At 36.4% G+C, this 25,914-nt stretch overlaps 1 protein-coding gene across 3 annotated transcripts in view; it reads left to right on the top strand.

Moving 5' to 3' along the window:
- The window catches only part of TDRD5 (tudor domain containing 5), a 103,353-nt gene that overhangs the window by 39,684 nt on the left and 37,755 nt on the right, over nt 1–25,914 (top strand). For all 3 annotated transcript variants that reach the window (XM_043486144.1, XM_043486145.1, XM_043486146.1), the window contains 2 exons: nt 11,864–11,947; nt 15,660–15,716. In XM_043486144.1, coding sequence (XP_043342079.1) covers nt 11,864–11,947; nt 15,660–15,716 — 141 coding nt within the window. The remainder of the gene's footprint in view (nt 1–11,863; nt 11,948–15,659; nt 15,717–25,914) is intronic.

Genomic DNA, 25,914 nt, shown 5'->3' with positions numbered 1-25,914 from the left:
GATCCCTGAGTTGGGAAGATCCCTGGAGGTGGGCATGGCCACCCACTCCAGTATTCTTGCCTGAACAATCCCCTGGACAGAGGAACCTGGCAGGATACAGTCCAGGTGGTCCCAAAGAGTTGGACACATCTGAGTGACTAAGCACATACTTATGATACAGGAAGCTAGAGAAAAAAGTTTTTAAGAAAAGCATAAGAAAAATGTATTTACAGAACTCTATTGTATTTATCAATATCATAAGTTTACATTGTTTATAGGATGAATCATCTGTCAGTACTTATAGCAATAATGTCTTACATGATACAAAACATTGTATGTATTTTACATATTATTAACACTAGCTGTCAAAAATGAAAAGATAATGTGAAACAAAATTAATGTTAATTATAGGTACAGTGATTCATACATTGATATTGTAGAAGCAGCAATATGATTGTTTTATGATAACCTAAAGTAATTGATATGATTGCTTCATGGTTGCCTAGCCTCTATACAACACTATGACTTGTCATAAAATTTTTATGACATACAACTTTATAGTTACATTCATAATACAGTTTTGGGAACATTGCTACATTTTTTAAAAAAACCACTTATCTGTAACTATAGGCTGATGAGCAGTTTCTCCAATTAGGAAAGGTATATTGCACAGTAATATAATTCTTTGAAAGTACAGTTATAAAGCAGTAAGAAAATGAACACATTGTTAATTTTATCTTAAATGTCACTCATCTTATGCCTGTGTACGGATAGACCAGTATCTGCATGTATTTTATATGTTCATGACATATGTTTTTAAATTTTTTTGAATATTTCTGGGCTACACAGTTCACCTACAAGTTCATTCAGATTTTCATAAATCTCCATCATTTTATATATTGTTGAAACAAATCTGTAAGTGAATCCATGCAGTTCAAATTCATGTTGTTCAAGTGTCAGCTGTGCTTTCCATTTCCTCCTTAAACAGTGTTGAGAAGCAACAGTGAGAGAGGACATTCTTACCTTGTTCCTGATTAACTGTTTTTTATGATTATATTTTATTGCTGTTATTTGGTTATTAGTTGTAACTCTTTAAAAAACATTTTTAGGGGATTTGGATGTTTTAGGGCTTTCAACATATACTTTAATTTATCAAAGTTGGTCCTTGTGTAATATTACACTATTTCATGTAGATTAAGAACTTTAGAACAATAGATTTACATTTCACTTTTCCCATCTTTTGTGCTGTTGTGATACATTTTAATTGTATATATATGTTATATGTTCCTTAACACATTTTTGTTTTGCTTTAAAGTATTTATTTTGATAACAGTGATCTTCTGTTGCATTTAATCCCATTTAGATTATTTTTCATTTTAGATATTTTTCATTTCTGCATATTCCACTTAGATCTTTTTTATATCCTTTATCTCTTTATTGTGTTCATACTTTCCTTATATATATAACTATTTTTTGGAAGCACTGCAGCATGTGGGATCCTAGTTCCTTGACCAAGGATCGAAGTTCCTCGACTAAGGAACCTAATTCCTTGACTGCTTCCTCTGCAGTGGCAGCGTGGAGCCCTAACTTCTGGACTGCCAGGGAATTCCCTGTTTTCCTTTTTGATATGGTCATATTCTCCTACCTCTTTGCATGACCGGCAACTTTGGTTAGCTGCTAGACATTATGAATTTTTCATTGTTGAGCTTCACTCAGTTAATTTACTTGGACTCAACTGATTATTTTGAGTTTTGCTTTTAAGACTTGTTAGGGCAAGTACTGGGGCTTCCTGGGTGGCACAGTTGGTAAAGAATCTGCCTGCCAGTGCAGGAGATGCAAGAGACGTGGGTTTGATCCCTAGGTTAGGAAGATCCCCAAGAGTAGGAAGTGGCAACCCACTCCAGTATTCTTGCCTGGAAAATTCCACAGACAGAGGAGCGTGGCGTGCTACAGTCCATGGGGTTGCAAAGAGTTGGATACTACTGAGCCCTAGAGGGTTATGGTTAGGTTAGAGGGTTTACCATCCATTGAATTTTGTTCTCTTAAAATTCATCTGTTGAAACCCTGACCCCCAATGTATTAGTATTTGGAGATGGAGTCTTGGGGCAGCAGTTAGGTTTAGATGAAGTTGTGAGGGTGGAACCCTCATGACAGGTAAAAAGAGAAACCAGAGAGCTTGCTCTCCTTCTCCATGTGCATATAACGAGGAAAGGCTGTGGGAGCATACAGCAAGAAAGCGAATCCAAACCAGGATCCAACTGTGCTGTGTCAACTGAAAAAAAGCACAACCCAAGAGCTAAGAGTTATGTTTTATTCAGCAGACATTCTTAGTATTTCAAGCCTCGGAGACAGCCTTTCAGATAAATGCCGAGGAGACTGTTCTGAACAGGAAGGTGCGGGGTGGGGGGCAGGAAGGATATATAGAAGTTTTTGTAATAATACCAGGTAGTCGGAACAAAAGACTACTGTTAATAAAAGAAAACTAGATAGCTCAAGTTATGGAATTTAGTTAGCATTTTTCTGTATAGGGGAAGATGCAAGAGTCTGGGCTCACTGAAATCATTCCTTTGGCATGCACCTCCGCTATTTGGGGCCAGTGCTCTGTGTTTTCTTATGCTCTTCTGTCCGGTGTAGCTGTGTTCTGATGGTGGGCATTCCTTATTTCTCCCTTAGGATTCATGTCTGGGGTGGCTGCAAATTGCTGATGACTGCAACATCCTTTATTTACTGATATGGCAAGCAATGTTTTATCCCTGGTGGCTCAGCAGTAAAGAACCTATCTGCCAGTGCAGGAGACAGGATTGATCCCTGGGTCGGGAAGATCCCCTGGAGAAGGAAATGACAATCCACTCCAATATTCTTGCCTGGAAAATCCCATGGGCAGAGGAGCCTGTAGAGGAACAGGCTATAATCCGTGGGGTTGCAAAGAGTTGGACACGGCTGAGCAACTAAACAACAATTTTATTTTTCAGATGGAAGCCTGATCTTGGGCTTCCAGCCTCCAGAATTGTGAGGAAATGAATTTTTGTTGTTTGCAGCCACCTAGTGTCTGTTATTTTGCTCTGGAACCCTTAGTAGACTAAGACTTCTAATCCAAAGAAACCTTCAGTCTAGGGCTAATTTGGCTCCACCACTGAGGCATTTCCTTTCTGAGGAGTCACCTGGATGTGTTAAGAGAAGGTCCTTCCATCCTGCCTTCAGTCAGTTCAGTCGCTCATTCGTGTCCGACTCTCTGCGACCCCATGAATCACAGCACGTCAGGCCTCCCTGTCCATCACAAACTCCCGGAGTTTACTCAAACTCATGCCCATCGAGTCGGTGATGCCATCCAGCCATCTCATCCTCTGTCGTCCCCTTCTCCTCCTGCCCCCAATCCCTCCCAGCATCAGGGTCTTTTCCAATGAGTCAGCTCTTCGCATGAGGTGGCCAAAGTATTGGAGTTTCAGCTTCAGCATCAGTCCTTCAGTGAACACCCAGGACTTATCTCCTTCTGGATGGACTGGTTGGATCTCCTTGTAGTCCAAGGGACTCTCAAGAGTCTTCTCCAACACCACAGTTCAAAAGCATCAATTCTTTGGTGCTCAACTTTCTTTATAGTGCAGCTCTCATCTCCATACATGACCACTTCCTTAGTGGGAACAGTTAATTTTTCTCAACTCCATGTGAGCTCTGGGTGTTGTGTGGCCTGTTGCTTCTTGTTTGTTTCACCAGAATCAGAGAGCGTCCCCTTCCCCTGCCTTATGTATAGATCACTCGTCATCCAGAAACTTCAGGAGTCCCTCTGCAGATCTCCAGAGCTATCACTGTCTGTGCCAGTCCCTCTTCTCTATGCCTGTACATATATTAGCATCCTTGTCCTTCCCAAACTCGAATTTGCCTTCTCAGTTCATCTGTTTCTATTACCTCTTTCTGGGCTGCAGACTGAAAATTCTCCAGGCTGCCAGGTGGGGCAGTTTAGGGCCCTCCACCCAGTTGTGCATTGTTATTTAACATCTGTAACTCGTCTGTAACTCTAGCTGTTTATGGCAGGAGGGTGGGAGTCATAACTTTGTTTGGAATGATAGAGATGTTTTAATACAGAAAACTCGGCCTAAAAAAGGTATTCATAGTCCTACTACCAAAAGATAGTTTTCACTCCATTCCTTTCATAGTGATTTCCCCATTTTTTAGATCTCTTTTATTTTTCTTGGCATCTCCTGTGCTGGAGAGACCTCACACCAATCTACTCATCTTCCTTTATAGGTAAACTTGTTATATGCTTGTCAATGCCTGTCTTTATCTTTGAAATTCAGAAGATTACAATGAACTAACTGTTGGACTCTTTCTCTTTTATTTTATTAAAAAGTTTTGCTGCAGTACGTGGACTCTTGACTTAGCACACAGGCTCTGTGGGGTCTTCTGTGGTTATGGCTAGGAATCTAGGTGGCTTCTCTCGTAGAGCACGGGCTCTAGGGCATGCCAAGTTTAGGACATTTGCACCTGGCATGGCTCCAAGGAGAGGAGTTAGACACAGAGACACTTTTTCTATATTTATTTTCCTTTGAGTTTCATCCTGTGTTTTGCAGCCCTAAGAATTCTTCATAGATGCAACTTGATCACAACATTTCACTTCTCGTTGGAGCTTTTTGCCACCAAAACTATTTAAATCTTTCTCTAAGAAGTAGGCTTTAATTCCTAAATTATATATTTGAATTTCCTGGTTGGACAGACTCTACATAATTATCAGATCCTACATAATTCTATTTATAAAAAGTACAACTTTCTATTCCTTAAAATTGTAGACCTATAAATTTGCCAGGTGTTGCCTCAGAACTCTACAAGTATATGTATGTGTTTTTATATTCATAGAAAAATAATAGATACATTTGTGACAAATTTGTTAATTTGAGAATTTTTTGATCATCTGTGTTTTATATTTTTTTGTAGTAAGCATATATTATTTTTGTAATAAGAAAAACATGTTATTAAATCAGTTTCTCCTTTGTAAAATGAGGACTGGAGTTTCTTCATTTTTTTCACCTGTAAGAGGAACAGGCCAACTTGTTCATTAGTATCCTGTGTTTTCCCATTTTCCTGTTTTATTTCACAAAAGCTAGTGGTTAGAATAATTTAAACTATTTTTGCAAGACATGAATAATCTTTTTACCACATTCTATTCAGTTTCCTTTATTTTGATCTTTTTAGGGTAAGTTTAGATGAGAGATGAAAATGTGAATTAGCAAGTATGGGTTAGCCATTATCATTCTAGTGAATGAAGCCTCGGATACTCTAGCCAGTCCAGCTCTTCAGAATTCTTTGCCTGAGTGTGTAAGCCTAGAGCACAGCTAACAGTGATGTTACTTAATAGGTTATTGACTGGAAGAGTGTTTGGTTCAAGTACAGGGATCTGGCACTTCTTTGTTCTTTAGCCTTACAACCAAGAGTACTGACAGTGAAAAAAAAAAAATGAATCAATAGTTGATCTAAGAAATGAGAAATTTTATTGGAGCCAACCTGAGGATTATAACCCATGAGGCTGTCTTTCAGAAAGTTCTGAAGACTGTTCCACTTGTTAGAGGTCAAGGCACAGTTAAATCAGTTTTGAGACCAAGAGTTATACATCGAAGTTTACATAGTCCAACAAGGTAAGTAGTGGGTTGTTGTGACCCTCTAGGATTGAGAAAGGAATGTTGTCTCCTAGGGAGTTACTTTGCTGGAGCCAGAAGGAAATTGTGTGTGTTTTCTTGTTGTTTTTTTTTTTTGGCAAGTGGGCATTCCTGTGTCTTCCAAGGGAACCTAATTAATGTATAATGCAGACATACAGTACACACTAAAGCGAGTAATAGCTCAAATGGGCAGAGAGAGAAATTTATGTTTCATTTTCCTGTCCTGTCTTAAAATAATTTTACTTCACAGTACCCTGTCCTACCCCACATTTAGAAAACTTTATTGTAATATTCAACATGAGATTTAAAGTAGGTAAACCTGGAATCATAAACAAAGTTCTGGTCTTGAGTGAATTGAAAATCAGGGCTGGGTGTTAGTTTGCAACTGACTTTTGCACTCAAACAATTGATAGTTTTTACATAAATTAGATTCTGTGATTGGTGTTGTATATAAGAATAGAAACTTTTTATTTATTTATTTAAGAAAAGAAACTTTAAAAATTTTACTTGGTGACCTGGCTTAACTGTCTCGGAAGAGTAACCTCAACAAGTAACTGGATATGTTACACAGTTATGTGGTTCTCTGAAAGGTACATTTTCTGTCCAATGTAGAGTAGCTGTTCCCTGCCTGTTTTTTCCATGAGTTCAGATGCAATTTTTAGTTTGGCAAGTCAGATTCCATACTTACCTAGTTTCTAGTCAGATGAGATACTTAGCAAGTATTTGAGCGGTTGAAAGCATCACCTCTGTGTGTGTCTGTGCCAGTTTTGTGATCTTAATCAGAAATATATTAATGTTTTACCATATGGCCAAACGGTCTGCAATATATTCTTCTAAAGATGTTACTTCTGTTCCTTTCTGCTTTTAGCTTCATGCATCTTCTTTCCAAAATGCTTCCACCCTCAAGTTTCTAAATATCACCCAGGTGTCTTACATTTTAAAAAACTTTTCTTATTACAAAAGTAATACAGATTGATTGCAAAAGATTTACAATACAGAAAAGCACAGAAGAAAATGAAAATCACCTACTCTTTTACCACCCAGAAAAGTTGACATTTTCTTTTAAAGAAAATAAAATTAGCATCATTCTGGTCCAGGTTTGTGACTTGCTTTTCTAAGTCAGGATTATGAATTATGAATATTCCACATTGTTAAATATTGTAGTACAACATAATTTTTAATGGCAGTATGGATATGCCATAATTTTTTAACTTGGGGATTTAGGATGTTGCTATTTTTGCTATTAAACATAACCTTATTGTTGAAAATCTTACTCAAATTTGTACAAATCTCAGTTTCTCCATAGGATAAAATTCTAGATAAGTAATCACTACATCTTGGAGAAGGAAATGGCAACCCACTCCAGTATTCTTGCCTGGAGAATTTCACGGACAGAGGAGTCTGGCAGGCTACAGTCCACGGGATCGCAAGAGTCGGACACAACTTAGTGACTAAATCACCACCACCACCACTGATCACTATATCTAAAGAAATGTGTACTCTTACGACTCATGACGTATGTAGTTAATTGTCCTCCATAAAAGTTGTTTCAGTTAACATTCACGTAAGATGCTTGTGAATGGGCTTCTTTAATTTGTACCTTTGCTAGTACTCAGTATAAATTGATGCTTCATCAGAACACTGTCCCCTGACCTCTCCCTCCTTACCAACCCTTGTCTAAGTTAGAGCTCCCATTGCTTTCCTAATACTTTCAAGTATAGTATTCTTTGACACTATAGTATTTGACGCTATATTTGACAAAGTATTTGACACTTTGATGCTATATAGTATTCTATGACAAGCCTGTGGGTTTTTCATAATCTTTATCAAAATTGTAATTATGTAGTTATATGACTGTTTCATGGTGGTCTCTCATCATTAGACTGAAAATTCCATGAGGGCAGTGAACATACCTAGTTTATTTACCCCTGTATATTTAGTGCTGAGTACAATGTGAAGTGTGTAGTATGTGTTCAGTACATATTTGTTGAGTGAATAAATGAGCATTATTGTAAAAATAATATTCCAATTTGATAGGCAAATATCCATATCTGACTATTAATATCCGTTTATTAGAGGTTGAACTTTTATTCTGTTACTGGCTAGCTCGTGTTAATTTTTTTGAATCAATTCCTTTTTATATCTTTGTCCATTTTTCGGGAGTGTATCTTTTTTATTCAAAGCTCTTTGCTTCTTCTTGGGTCCTGTAGGTTCCTATCTGAATATATATATGTGTGTATATATATATATATATATATAGTGTGTTATTTTCCATCTTTATCCCCTTTTATAATCCTTTGTTCACTTGATTATTGTCCATTTTTTTCTGTTTGGTGTGTAGGCATCTGAGACTAAAGCACTGTTGAAATCAGGGTCCCCTCTTGATTACTTTCTTCATGTCAATCACTGATTGCCTCTCACTCTTTTTTTAAATTTATTTTTGGCTGCACAGGCCTTTCTCCAGTTGTAGCAAGCAGAGGCTACTCTCTATTGCAATGCTCAGGTTTCTCGTTGTGGTGGCTTATCTTGTTGCTGAGCATGGACTCTAGGGCTCGCGGGCTTCAGTAGCTGCCATTCCCGGGCTCTAGAGCACAGGCTCAATAGTTGGGGCACACAGGCTTACTTTCTACGAAGCATGTGGGGTCCTCCCAGATCAGGGATCAAATCTGTGTCTCCTGCATTGGTAGGCTAACTCTTCACCGGTGACCCACCAGGGAAGCCCGACCTCTAGTCTTACTCCCCGCCCTCCCACATTGTAACTATTAACCTCTGCTTACAGATATTTCCAAGATAACCTGGACTTTAATAGATCTCCCTCACCCCATTCGGTATAAAGTCAGCAGAATTTAGTCTTCTAGCTTGAGGCAAAAAACCTTTTTTTCTTATCTTGAGATGCTTTCTGTTCTTAGCTAAGAGTCTGTCATTTTGACCTCTTAACCCAAGCTTGGCAAATATTTTCTCAAAAGGACCAGTAGTATTTGAAACTTGTAGGGCCTAATGATCTGCACTATAACTACCAATCACTGCCCTCATAGTGCTAAAGCAACCTTGAACAGTATGTGAATGAGTGATATAGAAGTTGTGGTACATATACACAATGGAATACTACTCTGCCTAAAAAGGAACCCATTTGACTCAGTTCTAATGAGGTGGATGAACCTAGAGCCTATTATACAGAGATAAGTCAGAAAGAGAAAGACAAGTATTGTATATTAATGCATATATGTGAAATCTAGAGAGACAGTACTGACGAACCTGTCCGCAGAGCAGCAGTGGACACGCAGACGTAGAGAACAGACTTGTGAATACAGAGAGGGAAGGAGAGGGTGGAATGAACTGAGAGAGTAGCACTGAAACATACACATTACCGTATGTAAAATTAGATAGCCAGGGGAAATTTGCTGAATGACACGGGGGACTCAAATCCAGTGCTCTGTGATAACCTAGAAGGGTAGGGTGGTAGGGGAGGTGGAGGAAGGGTCACGAGGGAGGGGACATTTATATATGGCTATAGCTGATTCATGTTGATATATGGCAGAAACCAACACAATATTATAAAGCAATTGTTGCCCAATTAAAAGTAGATAAATTAAAAAGCTATATGAATGAGTGAATATGGCCATGTTCCAATAAAACTTTATTTATGGATACTGACATTTGAATGTCATAAAATTTTCATGTGTCACAAAAATTACTTTTTTTTTTTCTCCTAGCAGTTTGAAAATGCTGAAACAGTTCTTAGCCAGTTTTGACCCATGGGCCGTAGTTTGCTGACTGTGTCACAAGCCATGCTCCATAGAGATAACTCATGCTTATAATCACCATCCTGCCACTTACCTCCTAGTTTCCCAAACTTGGAATTGATTAAAAGCCATCAAAAATCTGCCTCTGTGTTTTAAGATCCTTTAGCCTTCTGCATAAAACTTGAGGTCATTGAGGCTGTTTCCCTGGTCTCTTTTTTTTCATCCCTGTAGAATCAGCTGTTCCTTCCTCTCTATTATATTCTTCCCTAGTTTCTGTGGAATCCTCCTTTGATTATCTCCTCTTTCTCTTCTTACTGTCTTGGCACCCTGGTTAAAACTCTTGACCTCAGAGCTGTGGTGTTTTAACTGGTCATGCACTGCGACAGTCTAATTTTCTGCTGCCAGATTAAAATTCTGAAAATGTTTCTTCTTTGCTAAAATTCTCTAATACCAGTTTTTGTCTATGTAACCAAGAAAAACTCCTTAGTTTGGCTTTGAGGAGTGGCTACAATATGACCTTAGCCTGCCTTCAGTTTTCTACTACTTTTCTAATGCCTTCAGGCAAACTGTTTCATTCTTTTCTCCTTTGTTACCACGTTCCTTCTACCTTCATTGTCCCCGTTACCATCTCTTTCTACAATATCCTTCATCCTTCAAGGCCTTCCTGAAAGGAAGCCTTCTGTATGACTTGGTATAATATGTCCTTCTGCATTCTTGTCCTTCTTTAATGGCGCTAGGAGTCAGCCAGTGCAAGAGACACAGGTTCAATTCCTGGGTCAGGAAGACCCCCTGGAGAAGGAGAGGGCCAACCCATTCCAGTATTTTCACCTAGGAAATCCATGGGCAGAAGAGGCTGGTGGGCTACGGTCCGTGGGGTCACAAGAGTCCAACAGGACTGAGCGCACACACACACACACATACAGAATCAGCCTTAAGGTTATAGCTGTTCATGCATTTATCTCGTTTCTCTACTTAATTGTAAGTGGCTTGAGAGGAATGATGCTGTCAAAAGTGACACTTTTTTGTCACCTGAAATACCTAGCATGGTGATAATAAGTAGTTGTATTGAATCTTCAAATGTTGGGATGTGAAGAATCAGTTATCTTTAGATTCTTTTATTGTTCACTGGAAGATCTTTAGGGAATTATCTCATGACAGTTCTAGAAGAAATACAAAGAACCTAAGACCAACGGCTGAGACATTTTGTGAAAGCTAAGTTATACAGTCTTAGGAATCTAACCCCCCCTTCCCAGATCCCACTTTCCTGTCAACCTTAGGAGACAGAGATTATCTTCATTTTTCAGATGAAGAAACTGAAACCTTAAAAGTTCATATACTTTGTAAGTAATGGCAGGCCAAGTGACAATAAGAAGAAATATTAAAAAATAAAAGTTTAAAAGGAAAAAACAAATAGTGATTGTGTTTATGTGATAGGATTTTAGGTAGTTTTCTTTATACTTTTGTGTCTTTTCTAACATATGTGTGTGTACATATGTATATGTATTTTTTTCACATTTAGTTAGCTTTAAATATAACTCCATGGTCTTTATTTATTTATTTTTTTTCCATTTTTCATGATCTTTCATTCTATTACAGGTCTCCACTCCATGGCTCTTCACTGGACCTTGGTGTCTGGTTATGCTCTATGATACTCTCTACTCCTAACCTCCTATGCTTCCAGCTTATTTTTTCAATTATTCCCATGCATTGTCTTTTTTTTTTTTTTTACCATATTGGGACCTCTCTGTACCATCTATTTTTTTCTACTAAAGTCCTCTGACCCCTACTGTCTTATCTCCAGGCCTCACCTATCTTTACTCCCTACCTGATGAGTTTAAATAACCATCCCTTATCCTCAGATTTATTTTTCTACTTTCTCAACTATCTGAGCTCCCTTCCCTTTCATGCTGTTGAGTGGGCCTTGCTTCTGAACTCAAAAAGGGAATGCTGAAGCTATCAGGTAGTGACTCTCTCCACCTGCTGACCCTACATTTACGGAGCTTTTCTGAATCCATACTGGTCCTTTTCCTCCTTCATTTTTGTGATGGTGGAAGAGCTCACCCTCCTGCTTTTTAGGGCGAGACATTCCACCACTGCCCTGGCTCCCAGGGACCTTGATTCATCCCATCTCTTCCCTGCATTAATGTGTTTAATAAACACTGAATAATTTTATAAACAGAAGAAAATTAGTAACAAAAATCTTTTCTGGGTATGAGTGTGGGATTTTCTGTTTGAAGATTCTAAACCTAATTGTTATAGAGAATGCTAATTATCCTGGGAAATGTCAGTGTTTAGTCTTATAATGAGTTCGCCTACTCTGAATGTATTTTATAGAGTATGAAATGTTACAGTGTTTCTTAATAACAATAGTCTATCTATTTGGATGAAATGTGTTTTCTTTGATAGATGTTTCCTTTATTTACTGTTTAGATTTATCTTTGACTTAAAAAATTTTTTTTTATTATAATTTGAACTTTTATCCCCCTTTTTTCATAGTTGGAGAATACCTTCAAATCAGTTATTGCACAGATTGGACCTGGAGGGACTATTAATCCAGAACTAAAACATAAGATAAAATTTGTAAGTATTTTTTGTTTTTGTGAAATGGATGGGAATAATTGATTATACATTTAGGTATCATTTATGGTTAATTTTACTTGCTTACAAGTATTTTAGTTTTATATTTATTCTTGATCTTTTCATATATACTGCAAATGGAGTGGCTAATCTTTTAAGATCAGAAAAAATGAATTAATTAAAAGTTTTAATGTAATTATTAAGAAACTGTAATTCCTCCATAAATTCTCTTTTCTTCCCCTTAAATCATTGTTCATAGTTCAAGGTCTTTCCAATACCAATTTTATATGTATGTATGTCAAATATTATTCTAAATAGTGCATGGTATCCCATTGTGTTGATATACCATATTTCACTTGTATGATCTGTTATCAGTTAACATTTGGGGTTATTTCTAGTCTTGGCTATTAAAAAATGCTGTAGTTAATGTCCTTGAACATTTACCTAGAAGTAGAGTTGCCAAAGGTATTGAATATTTTAGGTTTTGATAAATATTGCTAAATTGCCCTCTAAGAGGTTTGATCAAATTTACATTCCCACTGACAATGAAATGACACTATCTAATCATCTTGTTTCAACTTAATGCCTCTTGATTTTTACATTGAGCATCTTTTTGTGTGCTTCATAGCCATTTATATTTCTTATGTGAATTGCCTGTTCATGTCCTTGGCCTAATTCATTGTTTTTCCTTATTAGTTTGTGAAAACTCTTTAGCAGTTTTCTATTGGGCCAAAGGGTATGTAAACTTAAAATTTTGGTGTGTGCGTTGCTCAGTCGTGCCTGACTCTTCTGACCCCATAGACTGTAGCCTGCCAGGCTCCTCTGTCCATGGGATTCTCCAGGCAAGGATACTGGAGTAGGTTGCCATTTCCTGCTCCAGGGGATCTTCCCAACCCAAGAATTGAACCCGGGTCTCCTGCCTTGCAGGTGGACTCTTCACCAACTGAGCTATGAGGGAAGCCCAAAATTTTGGTGGGAGCTGTTAATTCTGATTTGAATGGTCAGAGCATCATTACAGCTTTTACTGCCTTATTTTATTCTGTTTTAGCTGTTGTGGTTTTATTAGAAATGCAAAAACCTTGGTGCATTCAGGCCCTGTTGTTTTGTTTGGATGTTTGACTAAGTGTCCAACAATTTATTCAAGGATGTCCAATATGACTTTTTTTATGGTAACAAAAAATTAGACAAAAGTGTTCATTGAAAAAGGATTGCTTAAAATAGCCACTCAACTAGGGAGTATCATGCAGCTCATAAAATTTATGTATTATCTTGATTAATTTACAAAGAATTATCTTCTTGACATATTGTTGAACATGAAAAACAGGGTTTATAGAATAACATGTTTAGTGTTGTCTTTTCATGTAAAATCATGAATGATATGAGTGTGTGTGGGCATAGAAAGGTTTCTGAAAGGATGTTTTCTGAAGTGCAACAAATAACTGTCTCTGGGTCACAGGATTTTGAAATAATTTTTACTTTATATTTTTCTGAAGCTTGAGTTAGAATTTTTAATAAGATATATAGTATCTGGAAAAGTCTAGGAAAACATAAAGCTTTTTATACCTTACTGGGATAGGAAATGGCAACCCACTCCAGTACTCTTGCTTGGAAAATTCCATGGATGGAGGAGCCTGGTAAGCTACAGTCCAGGGGTCGCAAAGAATCATACATGACTAGTGAGTTTCCTTTGTAAGTCCACTCCTAGGAATTTATACTAAAAATATTTGTATAAGTGTGCAGAATGCAAATATGAAGATAATTATGTGATATTTGTGATGATGAAAAATAGGAAATAACCATAAATAATTAATTAAATAAATTTAATTATAGTGAATATTTGAAAAAACTATAGTTAGTGATGCCATATGCTCAGCCTCTGCACACCGGTGTCAAATCAAATCTCAGATAGAGTTTTGGGTGAAGCAGAAAAGAACAGCTTTATGGCTTTTCCAGGCAAAGGGAGACAGTGTAGGCTTTTGCCTTGGAAACTGTGTGTCCCAACCCAGGGAGTTTGGTGAGGAGTTTTAAGGCAGTGCTTCAAGGGTGGGGTTGCTGATAAGATAGGGGTGTGTGAAGGTCCTGCTGTTCCTTTAATCTTGGGTAGTCTTCTTAATAAGCTTCTCTAGTTCTTTTAGTCTGGCTTCAGCTGGAATCAGGATTGGAGAAATATCAATAACCTCAGATATGCAGATGACACCACCCTTATGGCAGAGAGTGAAGAGGAACTAAAAAGCCTCTTGATGAAAGTGAAAGAGGAGAGTGAAAAAGTTGGCTTAAAGCTTAACATTCAGAAAACTAAGATCATGGCATCTGGTCCCATCACCTCATGGGAAATAGGTGGGGAGACAGTGGAAACAGTGTCAGACTTTATTTTTTGGGGCTCCAAAATCACTGCAGATGGTGATTGCAGCCATGAAATTAAAAAACACTTACTCCTTGGAAGGAAAGTTATGACCAACCTAGATAGCATATTAAAAAGCAGAGACATTACTTTGCCAACAAAGGTCTGTCTGGTCACGGCTATGGTTTTTCCAGTGGTCATGTATGGATGTGAGAGTTGGACTGTGAAGAAAGCTGAGCGCTGAAGAATTGATGTTTTTTGAACTGTGGTGTTGGAGAAGACTCTTGAGAGTGCCTTGGACTGCAAGGCGATCCAACCAGTGCATCCTAAAGGAGATCAGTCCTGGGTGTTCATTGGAAGGACTGATGCTGAAGCTGAAACTCCAATACTTTGGCCACCTCATGAGAAGAGTTAACTCATTGGAAAAGACCCTGATGCTGGGAGGGATTGGGGGCAGGAGGAGAAGGGGACGACAGAGGATGAGATGGCTGGATGGCATCACCGACTCGATGGGCATGAGTTTGAGTAAACTCCGGGAGTTTGTGATGGACAGGGAGGCCTGGCATGCTGCGATTCATGGGGTCACAAAGAGTCGGACACAACTGAGCAACTGAACTGAACTGAACTGAACAGGTGGTCTTTCCTGGTATGAAGAATGCTGATACCTTCTGTTTATTGAATTTTAATTCTCAGTTCAGTTCCGATTTGTTCTTTGGAACTCGGGGAAGGTCATGGAGGCTGGAGTCTGTTCCCTGCAAGAAATGGGGGACATGGAAAGACTTCTGTGCCCAAGAGCCCCACAGTCTCCAGTTCAGTTTCACTAGTAAACATGTTGATCCATATTTACTGGTATGGAAAGAGGTCTACATGATGATATTAAAAATCTAGAGAAGCAATGACCTTATTTTCATATTAAAGATATTTTTATGTGCATATGGACAACAGTGGCCAGTATCTTTGCTTAACTGTGTTTTCCAGTGTTTTTTATAGTGTGCATTGTATTTCTTCTCTGCCCTTTAAAATGCTTGAAATTATGCCATAGAATATTTATTTTACGTGAGTTAAAGCTAAATATGTTAGCTGAGCTAAAGAACTCAGGAATTTCTGAGGAGTTGTGGCACTGCTGTTTTATGCAGGAGTGATTTCTCAACTCAACTCTGGAAATGTTGGAATTCACTGCGATTTTTGGTTGTTACAACTTTTTTAAAACTAGAAGCTGAGTTTTAAAAATTACTGTGACTTTTAATTCATTCACTTAATAATGTTATTTTTGTCTTTGTTGCTATGTAAATTTATACTTTCTTATTTTGATATTTTGTCACCCAGCATTCCCATTGTCTCTATTTATATTGTATTTCACTTTTTATTTATTAGGTTGTATCCAAGTTTCCAGAGGGTTTGCTTATTTCTAAACTGCTAAGAGAGTTTGAGGTGAGTGTTCTCTCTTGCATCAACCATGGTTTTTTATGGCTTGCATATGTTTCTCATGCTTGATGGAAATTTTGTTGCTACTCCTTGGATCCTCCAAGTCTGTGCTCTAGAACTTAAACATTTTGTTTTGTATTTTGGTAGCTGCTTTTTTACTCAAAGAGTTAATATGATTTTTAATAAATACTTGATTATGCATGAAAAGAATGTTTTTGCCACTATTGTTATATAATTAGAATGAGAGTTAATTTGTTTCTCTAGTTTGATAATACCAAGTGTCAGTGGGGATATGGAGAAACAGGATACCTCATACGCTGCTTGTGGGACGAAACCTCTTTGGTGAGCTTTTGGCAATATGGCTTTACTTGACAAAATGTACCGCTGATAATTCTGGAGTTCCACCTCTATAGACGTATTTTAGAGAAACTCTTAAACATGTGCACATGAAGACATACAAATGACACATACTTTACAGCATGGTTAAAAACTGGGAATAAATTAACTGTCTGTCAATAGGAGAATGGATAAATAAGTTGAGATTGATACTTATACAGTGGAGTAATATGTAGTAGAAAAAACAAACAACCAAGATTTAGCTCACCCATGCAACATGGATCATTTTTGGAACCCATCATGTTAGGTGAAAAAAAAATCACATTGCAGAATGATATTTCAGATACTGCCATATGCCTAATTTTAAAAAAGGGGTAGGTGTGGTGGGCTCTATTCAGAATGCCTTTCTTATAGTAGTCCATTTGTTTTCACAACAGACTGGAGCATAGAAAAGTAACTTGCCTACCAAATAGGTAGCCTGTAATGAGAGGAGCCAGGATTTGAAATCCTGGCAGCCTAGCTTCAGACTTCAGTATCCTAACTCTTAACTACTATATCATGAACATTATCATATATTCGTACATATAAACAAGTTTGTTTGAGATACTATATAGCGTAATGATTGATAGATCAACTCTGTGTGCTATTTTACAGATGATGTGTATAATGTTATATCTACTTGATAAAGTTTTGTGAAGTTTAAATGGCTTAAAATAATTAGAACGGTGCCTGCCGCGTAGTAATTGTTTGGTAAACATTAAAACTTTTAGTTTTAGTAGAAGAAAAAGAAGAAAACTTTTTTAGAAAAGATACATATCACCCCTCAGATAGTAATGCAGAAAATTTAATTTCATATTATGAATTAAAGCCATGACTCCTTTAAAACCTCAAAGTTTATTTCAGATAGGCCCATGAGAGAAAGCTTAAACAGTCTTGATATCTTTTGGATTAACAAGTCAAGTCACTTAATAATGAAATTACAGAATAAAGTATAAAATAGAGTAGTAAAGTAATAGCATAAGACTTAATTATTACAAAATTTATGGGTAAAAATAAACTTCCTATGCTAGGTTCACAACTCAAAGTGAATAGTTTCCCACCATGAATGTTTTAGAAAAAGTAGTTTCCTGTATTAAAGATTCATGGAGTTAAGGTTCCAAGTCAACAATTTTGGAGAAATTAAAGCAACCCTTTTTTAAACAGGATTTTTTGTTTTAATTTTTATTTTATATTGGAGCACAGTTGATTAACAATGTTGTGTTGATTTTAGGTATACAGCAAAGTGATTCAGTTATATATATGTATGTATCTGTTCTTTTTCAAATTCTTTTCCCATCTAGGTTATAACAGAATATTGAGCAGAGTTTCCTGTGCTGTACAGTAGGTCCTTGTTGGTTGTTTATTTTAAATACAGCAGTGTGTACACGTCAATCCCAAACTCCCCATCTATCCCTCCCCCCACCCCAGTCACACCTTTTGCCCCTGGTAATCAGAAGTTTGTTCTCTAAGTCTGTGAGTCTGTAAAACAAACCTTTTAATGTAACAGGAAAGCTCTTTGCCCTTCGTAGTAAACAAACTTTTGCAGAAATTCAACATTATTATTAAAAAAATATAAGTACAGATTTAATTTAATCTTTATTTTAACGTGTAGAATTACTAACCCTTTATTTATCCAACATGATATAAAAGCTATCTTGTGATTTGTCCTCTTGAAATACTTGAACACCAGTCTGACATTCTTTCAGGATCTTTTGTTAAATTGCTGATTGAAAGAAAATAGTGCAGAGGCAGCATAGGTTTTGGATCTTCTTGAAGTGCCACCTATAGAGAGTGAGTGAGTGTAGTTGCTCAGTCGTATCTGACTCTTTGCGATCCCATGGACTGTAGCCTACCAGGCTCCTCCGTCCATGGAATTCTCCAGGCAAGAATACTGAAGTGGGTTGCCATTCCCTTCTTCAGGGAATCTCCCCCACCCAGGGATCAAACTCAGGTCTCCTGCATTCGAGGAAGATTCTTTACCATCTGAGCAACCAGGGAAGCCAAGCAGTTGGAAAATGAGGGAAGAAATCATAGGATAGAGAGGGAGCATCAAATTCTGCTCAAATCTCTGACTGACTATTGAATTGCACATGCCTGGGGCAGACTCACAGAAGCCTAGTAAGACTAAAAGAACTGAATCTCTTTCAGCTGTGGCTCACCACAGGGGTTCAGAATTTGAGTTTAAGGTTAGTCAGGTTAACTCCCTGCTAAAACTAAGCAAAAAGCAGTACTCTCAGAAGAATCGTAAAAGATCCCACAGTCTACAGCTTACCTATTACGATGTCCCAAATACAAATGAAAATTACTGAATAAACAAGAAAATGTGACCCTTGGTGAAGAGAAAAAGTAATTGATGGAAACTGATCCTGAGATAATGCAGATGTTGAAGTTAGCAAAAAAGGTTTTAAAGGAATTCTTAAAACCACATTAAAAAGAGTATAATGCAATATGTATTCATATTGAACAAATGGATAAGAAACCTCAGTGGAGAAAAAGAAACTAAAGCCAAACGATTTTCTAGAGCTGAAAATAAAATATCTGAAGTAAATTCACTGCAGTATCTTAAGAACAAATTGGAAATGGCAGAAGAAAGCATCAGTGAACCCCAAGACAGATTGGTAGAAATGATCCATTCTGAAGAACAGAGAGAGAATAAATGAAAACAAATTTTTAAAAAGCAGAACCGGGGGACTTTTGTGGTGGTTCAGCCATTAAGAATCCACCTGCCAGTGCAGGGGACACAGGTTTGATCCCTGCTTCAGGAAGATTCCACTTGTTGTGGGCCAACTAAGCTTAACTATGGAAGCCTTAGAGCCCATGCTCTGCAACAAAAGAAGTCACCTCAATGAGAAGCCTGTGCACCACAACTAGAGAGTAGCACCTGCTTACTACAACCCAAGAGAGCCTATGCACAGCAGCAAAGACCCAGCACAACCAAAAATAAAATAAACAAATTTAAAAAACAGAATCTGGGAGTTCCCTGGTGGCATAATATCTAGAATTTGGCACTTTCTGTGCTGTGACTTGGGTTTGATCCCTGGATGGGGACTGAGATACCACAAACTGTGCAGCATGGCCAGAAAGAAAAACAAATGCAGAATTGGAGAGACCTGCAGGACAGTATCAAGTGGTCTAACATGTATAATTGTGAGGAAAGAAAGATGGTAACAAAAATTTGAGAAAATAACTGTTGAAAATTTCATAAATTTTATGAAAGAGTTTACAGATTTAAGAAGCCCAGAAAAGCCCTCAAAATGAATACAGAGGAAATCTTATGTAAAATGTGTGGGTATATAAAAGACTTTCAATCAGTTAAGTCTGTGACTGTTTAAAGCAAAAATTACAACATTGTATAACTGGGTTTGTAACATACAGATTTAGTACCTGTGAAAACCATAGCATAATGAGTGGAGGGGCAATCAGTTCAGTTCGGTTGCTCAGTTGTGTCTGACTCTTTGTGACTGCGTGGACTGTAGCACGCCAGGTCTCCCTGTCCATCACCAACTCCCAGAGTTTACTCAAACTCATGTCCATTGAATCAGTGATGCCTCCCAACCATCTCATCCTCTGTCGTCCCCTTCTCCTCCCACCTTCAATCTTTCCCAGCATCAGGGTCTTTTCTAATGAGCCAGTTCTTCGCATCAGGTGGCCAAAATATTGGAGTTTCAGCTTCAGCATCAATCCTTCCAGTGAACATTCAGGACTGATTTCCTTTAGGATGGACTGGTTGGATCTCCTGGCAGTCCAAGGGACTCTCAAGAGTCTTCTCCAACACCACAGTTCAAAAGCATCAATTCTTCAGCGCTCAGCTTTCTTTATAGTCCAACTCTCACATCCATACATGACTACTGGAAAAACCATAGCTTTGAATAGACAGAGGGGCAATAAGCACATGGAACTATAGTTTGCAAGCTTCTTGTGTTTTTTGTGAAGTAGTACAGTAATACTGAAAAGTTAAGGGTGTAGAGAACAATAAATAATGCAGAGTTATAGGTATAAAGGCACTAGATACATTAAAATGGAATTGTATAAAAATAATAAACTCAAAGGAAGACTAGGTTTACTGTTCAGCTCTTTTGCTTGAAAGACAACAAAGGAACAAATTTTGAGAGAAACAAAATCAGCAGAAATTAAATAGCAAAAAATGGTAGCCATATAGGATAAAATATTTGCAAACAATATGAACAGCAAGGGCTCAATTTCCAAAATATACAAACAACTCATGCAGCTCAATATAAAAAACAACACAATCAAAAAATGGGCAGGAGACCTAAACAGATATTTCTTCAGAAACATATAGAGGCCCAACAGGCACTTGAAAGATGCTCAACAGCACTGATTATTAGAGAAATGCAAATGCAATGAAGTATGACCTCACACCAGTCAGAATGGCCATCATCAAAAAATCTACAAATAACAAATGCTGGAGAGGGTGTGGAGGAAAGGGAACTTTTCTGCACTGTTGGTGGAAATGTAAACTGGTGGAACCACTATGGAGAAACAGGATGGAGGTTCCTTAGAAAACTAAAAATAGAGCTACCATATGATCCAGTGATCCCACTCCTAGGCGTATATCCAGAGAAAACCATAATTCAAAAAGATACATGCACCGCACTATTTACAGTAGCCAAGATATGGATGCAGCCTAAGTGTCCATCAACAAATGAATAGATAAAGAAGATGTGGTGTATGTATATATACACACACACACTCAGTGGAATTACTCGGCCATAAAATAAATAAAATAATGCCATTTGCTGCAACGTGGATAGACCTAGGGATTATCATACCAAGTGAAGTTAGTCAGAGACAAATATCATATAACACTTCTGTGTGAAATCTTAAGACGTAAGTGAACTTCTTTACAAAACAGAAACAGACTCACAGACATAGAAAATCTGTGGTTACCAAAGGGGAAAGGGAAAGAGGGATATATCTGGGATTAAAAGATGTATACTAATATATATGAAATAAGTAAACAACAAGGATCTACTCTATAGCACAGGGAACTGTATTCAATATCTTGTAATTACCTAAAAAGGAAAAGAATCTGAAAAAAAAAATGTATATGTGAAATGAACCATTTTGCTATACACCTGAAAGCAACACAACATTGTAAAGCAACTATACTTCAATTTAAATAATGGTGTCTGTAAATCCACTTATATTAATAATTTCATAAATATAATGGAGCATCTATTAAAATTAATGAAGTTATGAGATATAATGAAAAAGCAGAATGCAACTAAATGTTGTCCATAAGAAATATACTATTAGTAGAAAGACATAAGTTGGTTGAAAGTAAAAGATGAAAAAGATATATATATAATAAGCATAAAAGAACTAAAAAGACTAAAAAAAAATCAGGTAAAGGAGACTTCAAGGCAAAGTGTATTATCAGAGACAGAGAGACATTTTGTAAGAATAAAGGATTAATCAGGAAGACACAGTGGTCAAATGTGTATTCACCTAATAATGCTTTAAGATAAATGATCTAAAAATTAACAGAACTAATTATGAATTAACTCCCACAATTCTAGGGATTTTCTCTTTCTGGCAATTGATAAAATAGTCAAAAAAATGAATAAGGACTTGGAAAATCTCTATCCATACTCTCTATCATCTTGATCTGTTTGACTTTTATAGAACACTATACCCAACAACTGCAGAATACACATTGTATTCAAGTACACATGGAAGATACATTTGCCAAGACAGGCCATGTAGTTGGTTATAGAATAAGTCTAAACAAATTTCAAAATAGTGAAATCTTAGAGTATGTTCTTTAAGATGGAATTAAATTACAAATCAATATAATAAGTTCCCTAAGTATTAACCCTCCAGAAAATTTGAGAATTAAATAGTTCTCTTCCAGATAACTTACTGCTTTAAATTGAAGTATAGTTGATTTGCAATGTTGTGTTAGTTTCTAGTGTATAGCACAGTTATTCAAATATATATATATATATATATATATGTATACTTTTTCATATTCTTTTCTATTGCTAAAATATTGAATATAGCTAAATGATTTATTAAAGATAGAATAAGGGAAATTTTAAAGTATTTTCCATTGATATTGAAATATAACATATCAAAAATTGTGAGATGCAGCTGAAGCAGTGCTCAAAGGGAAATTTATAGCTTTCAAATGCCTAAATTAGAAGAAAAGAAAGGTATAAAATCATCATTGACCTAAAGGTCTACCTGAATAAGTCAGAAAAAGGAGGAATGTCTACGTAGAAAACCCTTTAGACACCACCAGAAAATTACTAGAGCTAATCAATGAATATACTGAAGTTGCAGGATATAAAATTAATACACAGAAATCCCTTGCATTCCTATACACTAACAATGAGAAAACAGAAAGGGAAATTAAGGAAACAATCCCATTCACCATTGTGACAAAAAGAATAAAATACTTAGGAATAAATTTACCTAAAGAAACAAAAGACCTGTATATAGAAAACTATAAAACACTGATGAAACAAATCAAAGATGACACAAATAGATGGAGAAATGTACCATGTTCATGGGTTGGAAGAATCAATATAGTGAAAATGAATATGCTACCCAAAGCAATCTATAGATTCAATGTAATCTGTGTCAGGCTACCAGCAGTATTTTTCACAGAACTAGAACAAATAATTTCACAATTTTTATGGAGACACAGAAAACATTGAATAGTCAAAGCAATCTTGAGAAAGAAGAATGGAACTGGAGGAATCAACCTGCCTGACTTCAGACTATACTACAAAGTTACAGTCATCAAGATGGTATGGTACTGGCACAAGGACAGAAATATAGATCAATGGAACAAAATAGAAAGCCCAGAGATAAATCCATGTACCTACCGACACCTTATCTTTGACAAAGGAGGCAAAAATATACAATGGAGAAAAGACCATCTCTTTAACAAGTGGTGCTGAGAAAACTGGTCAACCACCTATAAAAGAATGAAACTAGAACACTTCTATCTCCATACACAAAAATAGACTCAAAATGGATTAAAGATCTAAATGTAAGACCAGAAACTATAAAACTCCTAAAGGAAAACATAGGCAGAGCATTCTCTGACATAAATCACAGCAGGATCCTCTATGACCTACCTCCCAGAGTAATGGAAATAAAAGCAAAAATAAACAAATAGGGCCTAATTAAACTTAAAAGCTTTTACACAACAAAGGAAACTATAAGCAAGGCAAAAAGACAGCCTTCAGAATGGGAGAAAATAATAGCAAACAAAGCAACTGACAAAGAATTAATCTTAAAAATATACAAGGAAAACCCACCACAAAATTGTGAAGTAATTAGTCACCAATTATAATAAATAAATTTTTTAAAAAAGGAGGAATGACATAAAGTCAAAATAGTAGGAGAAAAGAAATGATAAAAACAAGAATAGACATTAATAAAATAGCAACAATTAAGAAAGCCAGTATTGATTCATTGCAAGATCCCAAAATTGATGAACCGTTAGCTTCTTAAATTAGAAGAAAAGAGGGCACAAATACCAATGTCAGGAAAGAGTTTATATCATTATCATCTTACAGATGTTAAAAGGACAATAAGAAAATTTTATGAACAACTGTGCCTGTCATTTGACAACTTGATGGAATGGAAAAATTCCTCACAAGACACAAATTACCCAACTGAGACAAGATGAAAGAAAATCTGAATATCCCTGTATCAAAGAAATGAATTTTTGTTATTTAAAAACTATAAAACAAAAAGACTTCTCCACAAAGGAAGGGAGAAGAAGAAAAAAATTCCAGGCCCGTATGGTTCATTGGTGAATTCCATCTAACTTTTAAGGGGGAGATTTTAATAATCATACATTCTTTCTCTCATAAAATAGAATGAGTTGGGAGTATTTTCTATGAATACATTATCCTGCTACCAAAACTTGACATAGACATTACCAAAAAAACCCCAATTAGATCATGTTTATGATAACATAGGATAAAAAATATTACAAAATACTAGTAAATTTAATCCAGCAGTATGTAAACAAGAGGATATCTTCCCCCCAGCAATACAAAGTGGGAGTAACGTCTCAAAAGGAGCTGATATAGTTTACCTTGGTAACAGAATGAGGAAGAAAGTCTTAGGGTCATTTTAGTAGATGCAGAAGAAGAATTACCAAAATTTAATACCCATTTGCAATAAAACTCTTAAGTAGGAATAGAGCTTCTTCAGTCTGATGAAAGATAGCTATGAAAAACCTATACTTGTCATACTTAATGGTAAAACAGTGGAGACTTTCCCTCTAAAATCAGCAAGGCTACTATGTCCATTTGCACTGCTTTAATTCAGTGTTGTACTGGAGGTCCTAGACAGTGTAATAAAATAAGAAAAAAGGTACAAAAACTTTAAGTGAAATGCTCATTTTTTGTAGAATACATGATTGTCCGCATAGAATATACTAAGGAATCCATGAAAATCTATTAGAAGTAATAAGCGAATTTATTAAGGTCAAAGATAAAATATTAAAAAATATATGTTGTATTAATTATATAGATTAACAATAAAAATAATATAATATGTACTCAGTTGCTCAGTCATGTCCAACTCTGTGACCCAATAGACTGTTGCCCACCAGCACCTCTGTCCCTGGAGTTTTCCAGATGAAAATACTGGAGCGAGTGCCATTTCCTACTCCAGGGGATCTTCTTGACTCAGGAATCAAACCCATGTCTCTTGCATCTCCTGCATTGGCAGGAGGATTTCTTTACCACTATGCCACCTGGGAAGCCCAGTATAATATAGATTAGTATAAAAATCTACTGTATTTACATGTGTAGACAGCAAACAATTGGAAAATGAAATTTTTAAAATTAAATTTACAATACTGTCACATTACTTGGAAATAAGTCTAACAAAAGAAACATAAGTTATGCATCTATAATGAAAAATACTAACATTGTTGAAATTTAAGAAAACTAAACAGCTGTAACATTCATGGGTAAGAAGTCTTAGTATTGTTATTCATCTATAGAATGTTTCATCCTCATCATAATTCTTATCAGATATTTGTAAATATTGACAAATCCATGAGTTTGTCATTATGAGAGTGCATAAGGAGTTCAGTTCTTACACACTCAAGTGATTTTTAACAAAAGTACCAAAGGGAATTCAGTGGGGACATGATATTTTTTTCAACAAATGATGCTGGAACAATTACTTATATAGGGCAAAAACAAATCCCAACCCCAACCTCACACCATGTACAAAAATTAGAGTTATATCTTAGACCTAAATGAGAAAAATAAAAAATTAAACCTCCTAAAAGAAAACTTTGTTTACAAACTGGGGATATTTAAGAGTTCCTTAGGACATAGAAAACAATAGTCATTTAAAAGAAAGTTGATGAGACTTTATCAAACTTTTACTGTTAAGGAGCCTTCATGTAAACTGAACAGGCAGACCACAGACTGGGAAGAAGTATTTACAGTCATACATCTGAGGAAAGACTCATATCTAGAATACATAGGGAACCTTATATAGCTAGCTCCATTGTAGAAAGTCAAATAACTCCATTAAAAAAATATTTGAACAGATACTGCACAAATGTAGATGTATGAGTGATTAATAAACATAAATGCTAGTAAACTCATATATTTTTGTTGCACGTATAAAATGGTACTACTTTGGAAGATGTTCTGACAGTTTGTTAAAGAGAAGTATATATTTGTCCTTTGATACAGAGTTATACTCTCAGGTATTTACTTGAGAAATCAAAGCCTGTGTTACCCCAGAAGACTTGTACAGTTATATTTGAAACAGCTTTATGCTTAATAGCCAAAACTGGAGACAACCCTATTATTCA

Source organism: Cervus canadensis, chromosome 13, assembly GCF_019320065.1.
Source record: "Cervus canadensis isolate Bull #8, Minnesota chromosome 13, ASM1932006v1, whole genome shotgun sequence".
Taxonomy (NCBI): Eukaryota; Metazoa; Chordata; class Mammalia; order Artiodactyla; family Cervidae; genus Cervus; species Cervus canadensis.
This window is presented reverse-complemented; position numbering and strand designations above follow the sequence as displayed.